At 38.2% G+C, this 5216-nt stretch overlaps 1 protein-coding gene across 1 annotated transcript; it reads right to left on the bottom strand.

The window, feature by feature from the left end:
- Nucleotides 1-425: 425 nt before the first annotated feature.
- Nucleotides 426-4884, bottom strand: LOC125869722 (uncharacterized). The gene is given in 6 exon segments (XM_049550170.1): nt 426-431; nt 478-619; nt 773-1551; nt 1669-2306; nt 2748-3004; nt 3455-4884. Coding segments are annotated over 6 exon segments (3252 nt in total).
- Nucleotides 4885-5216: the final 332 nt, after the last annotated feature.

Raw genomic sequence — 5216 nt, 5'->3', positions numbered from 1 at the left:
TAAATAAATAAATAAGGTAAATCCCAACTAGGAAAAGAATCTTGACAATCTTGGAAAGTTTGACTAGTCTTCTCTCAAAACTTGGGCAGAAAGCAACTCTTGTTGTGGCTGATTCTTGGACTCTTCTTGACCTTTTTTGCACGAAATTGGACCTTAAAATTCCTCATCTTGGGCTTGAATTTGGGCCACCAAATAATTGTAGCATTTGGACAATTCCTCTCCCTTGGGCTTGAGCTCTTCTTCCCCAATAAGAAACCTTTGGATCAGCGATTGAAGCCCATTGAGCTTATCATTGAACTCCTTGGTTTGAGATCTTGTTATGGGCCTCCTTGGAGTTTCTAAAGCGTCATCCTTGTCCTTCAATGGAGTAGAGCTTCCTTGGATGCTATCATTCCCCTCTTCTTGAAGAGAATTCGTCCTCGAATTCAAATCTGCATCAAAATGGGAAAGATCAGAAACATTAAAAGTAGCACTAACTTGGAACTCACCAGGAAGATCAAGTTTATAAGCATTGTCTCCAATCCTTTCAAGGACTTTGTATGGCCCACTTCCTCTAGGATCTAGTTTGGTCTTTCTTTTGGAAGGAAATCTTTCCTTTCGCATATGCACCCAAACCAAGTCACCAGGTTTAAAAACAACATATTTTCTGCCCTTATTCCTTCGCAATGCAACTTCCTTGTTCTTCTTTTCAATTGCAAGCCTTGTTTGTTCATGAATTTTCTTCATCATATCAGCCTTCTTCTTACCATCAAGATTAGCAAAATCATTAGTAGGCAAAGGCAATAAATCAAGGGGGGTAAGGGGGTTGAATCCATATACAACTTCAAAAGGAGTCTTACCAGTAGAAGAATGGAAGGTCCTATTATAAGCAAATTCTACAATAGGTAAGTAATCTTCCCAAGAAGTCAACTTTCCTTTCAAAATAGCCCTCAACATGTTCCCTAAAGTTCTATTAACCACTTCCGTTTGCCCGTCCGTTTGTGGGTGACAAGATGTAGAAAATAGCAATTTAGTTCCCAACTTTCCCCAAAGAATTCTCCAAAAGTGACTTAAGAACTTGGCATCCCTATCACTAACAATAGTTCTAGGTATTCCATGCAATTTAACCACTTCCTTTACAAACAAGTCAGCCACATGAGATGCATCATTAGTCTTTTTACATGGGATAAAACGAGCCATTTTAGAAAATCTATCTACTACCACAAATATACTATCCTTACCATACTTAGTCCTTGGCAGCCCCAATATGAAATCCATAGAAATATCAATCCAAGGGGAATTAGAAACAGGTAAAGGAGTATAAAGACCATGCGGCAATGTTCTAGACTTAGCCTGTTTACATTCAAGACAATAAGAACACACTTTTTCAACATCCTTTCTCATGCTAGGCCAATAAAAATGTTCAGAAAGTATTTCCAGTGTTTTGGGTACACCAAAATGTCCCATTAGCCCTCCACAATGTGCTTCCCTAACAAATAGTTCACGCAACGAGCAGTTAGGAACACATAATTTATTTTCCTTGAATAGAAATTCATCTTGAAGATTAAATTTCTCAAAAGGACCTAACTTACATTCAGCAAAAATCTCACCAAAATCAGAATCATTAGCATAGAGGAACTTGATTTGGTCAAAACCCAATAACTTTGAAGTAAGAGTAGAGATCAAAACATACCTTCTTGAGAGTGCATCAGCAACCACATTCTCCTTTCCTTGTTTGTAAGCAATTACATAAGGAAAAGTTTCAATAAACTCTACCCATTTAGCATGCCTACGACTAAGTTTACCTTGGCTCTTCAAGTATTTTAATGACTCATGATCAGTCTTGACCACAAATTCTCGAGGCCACAAGTAGTGCTGCCATGTAGCTAACGCCCTCACCAAGGCATATAGCTCCTTATCATAAGTTGAGTAGTTCAATGTTGCTCCACTTAGCTTTTCACTAAAGTAGGCAATTGGCTTGGAGTCTTGCATCAAAACTGCACCTATGCCCTTACCAGAGGCATCACACTCAACTTCAAAAGACTTAGAAAAATCAGGCAATTGCAAAAGAGGAGCAGAACACAATTTATCCTTCAGCAAGTTAAATGCATCATCTTGTTCCTTTCCCCATGTAAAAACCTTATCTTTTTTAATAACTTCAGTTAAAGGAGCAGCAATGGTGCTAAAGTCTCGCACAAACCTCCTATAAAAACTAGCAAGTCCATGAAAACTCCTAACTTCAGTTACACTATTAGGTTTAGGCCATTCTTTTATTGCCTTGATTTTCTCATCATCTACTTCAACTCCCTTAGAACTGACCACAAAACCTAAGAAAACCACACGATCCACACAGACAGTACACTTTTTGAGATTAGCAAATAAGCGTTGATTTCTAAGAACTTCAAAAACTTGTTTTAAGTGCTTTAGGTATTCGTCCAGATTTTGAGAAAAGATCAAGATGTCATCAAAATACACCACAATAAATTTTCCATGGAAATCTTTAAAAACATGATTCATTAGTCTCATAAAAGTGCTTGGTGCATTAGTTAAGCCAAAGGGCATAACTAACCACTCATAAAGTCCATATTTGGTCTTAAAAGCAGTTTTCCATTCATCTCCAGGATTCATACGAATCTGATGGTAACCACTCTTTAGATCAATTTTAGAAAAGATTTTGGAACCATACAGTTGGTCCAACATGTCATCAAGACGAGGGATAGGATGGCGATACTTTACCGTTATCTTGTTGATGGCTCGACAATCTACACACATCCTCCACGTTCCATCCTTTTTGGGGACCAATAGGACTGGAACAGAGCATGGGCTCATACTCTCTCGAACAAATCCCTTTTAAAGCAATTCTTCAACTTACCCTTGTAATTCTTTGGTCTCTTCAGGATTGCTCCTATAGGCAGGCCTATTAGGAAGTTGAGACCCAGGCACAAAGTCTATATGGTGCTCAATCCCTCTCAAAGGTGGCAATCCCTTTGGAGTGTCATCAGGAAAAACATCTTCAAAATTCTGCAAAAGAGAAGAAACACTATTTGGCAAAGAAGGAGTTAGTTGTTCAAAATTAATCAATACTTCTTTGTAAGTAAGTAGTATTATGGGCAGTCCCTCTCTCCTAGCATCCAAACACTCTTTGGCTTTTATATAAAGACTCTCATTTTTCTTTTCCTTAGCCTCTTTCCTCTCACCAAAACATTTTATTTTTTTACTCACACCCTCTTTTACCTATTTACTTAGATCGCTGCCCTCTCTCTCTTTCTTTCGGCCATCTCTCTTTTTTTCTATCTCTTGGCCTTTTTCTTTTCCCTCAAGCTCACTTTTTACCTCTCCCTTTTGTTTTCCCATTGTTTCCCTCAATCGTTTTTGATCTTCAAACACTTGAGAAGGAGATAATGGTGCAATAGTATACTTCTTACCATTATGCAGAAGACTATACCTATTCTTTCTCCCATTATGAGTAGTATCCCTATCATACTGCCATGGTCGGCCAAGTAAAACATGACATGCTTGCATTGGAACTACATCACAAAGAATCTCATCTTCATACCTACCAACATTGAATGAAATCATGCACTGTTTGTTTACCTTTACTTCTCCACAATCATTCAACCATTGGAGCCTATATGGGGTAGAGCGCTTCATGCATGCAATTCCTAGTTTATCCACCAAGTATGAACTCACCACATTTGCACAACTTCCCCCATCAATAATCATAGAATAAGTCTTCCCTTTTATCCCACACCTAGTATAAAACAAATTCTCTCTCTGCCCTTCATCAACACTACCCAAATTGATAGTCATAATTCTCCTAACCACCCCAATTATACCATCATTAGGCAATTCCACATCATCTTCCTCACTTACACCTTCTCCCTCTTCTTCTTCCCCCTCACTTTTTTCACTCTCATATTCTCCAATCTCTCTAAGTAGGATGTTTCTTCTGCTTGGACATTCATGCATCATATGCCCCCTTCCATGACATTTGTGACATTGAATAGAACTTGAAGGTTTAGAAGATTTAGGATTAAAGGTTTTACCTCCCTCCTCAACTTTACCTTTACCTCTATCATCTTGAGGTTTGGAAGGAGCTTTCCCCTCTTGAGTTGACCATGGCTTCTTAGAGATAGTGTTTGGTCGACTTCTCCATGAGTTATTTTGCTGCTTTTTCTCAATTTGTTTTTCAACTTTTACAGACAAATCAACAAACTCATCTAAAGTTACATATTGTTGTATCTCTACTACATTAGCTATTTCTGTATTTAAACCATTTAAAAATCTAGCTATTGTAGCCTCTTCTTCCTCCATGCAGTTAGCTTGGATCATAGCCATATCCATGCTTTTGAAGTACTCATCCACCGACATGGAGCCTTGCTTCAAGCGTTGAAGGCGAGATTGTAGATCTCTTTGGAAGTATGATGGAATAAATCGCTTCCTCATTACCCTTTTCATATCTGCCCACGTAGCAATAGGTGGTAGCTCCTCTTGCAATCTGTCCCTAGCAAGCTTTTTCCACCAAGAAGCAGCATAATCAGAAAACTCAACAACAGCAAGTTTAACTTTCTTACCCTCAGAGTAGTTATGGCAATCAAAGATGGCTTCAACTCGTCTCTCCCAATCAAGGTACAAGTCTGGATCCCTTGTCCCCTTGAAAGATGGCATCTTCATCTTTATACTATTTATATTATCATCTTCTACTCTACCTCTTTGTCCCCTCCTATCTCTTCTTTCTAGATTAAATTCAACATCAAAATCATCATTATCATATTCAGGATTTACAAAAGGGATATGGGGTACATTCCTTCTAACTTGGGGTCTAACATTATTTGGTGGTACAACATTATTCTCCCTCCTAATTGCAGCTATGGTGTCATTCTGCTCGATAATCATATCCCTCATCTCTTGAAATTGAAGGGTCCATCTCTCAAATTGTTGGTGCATAGCTTAAAGGGTGAAGTCGTTCCTTCCTTTGACCTCAGCTTCTAAACGAGCCCTTTCCTCATCACCACCTGAATTAGACATCTAGAAAGAAGAATAAATGATTAAGTATCACACTTTTAATATGGCTTTTACCCTCTTTTAAACTCACCCACACTTGCCTTTTTCCACTCAAAATAACCTTTGAACGAGAATACTTTGTAGATTTATAATTAAACCAAAACGTGTATCAAGATCGTAGTAATAAAGTATGGAATCTTGGGGTACAAAAAGAAAGTAAAGAACTAGTCCTA

Source organism: Solanum stenotomum, chromosome 7, assembly GCF_019186545.1.
Source record: "Solanum stenotomum isolate F172 chromosome 7, ASM1918654v1, whole genome shotgun sequence".
Lineage (NCBI taxonomy): Eukaryota > Viridiplantae > Streptophyta > Magnoliopsida > Solanales > Solanaceae > Solanum > Solanum stenotomum.
This window is presented reverse-complemented; position numbering and strand designations above follow the sequence as displayed.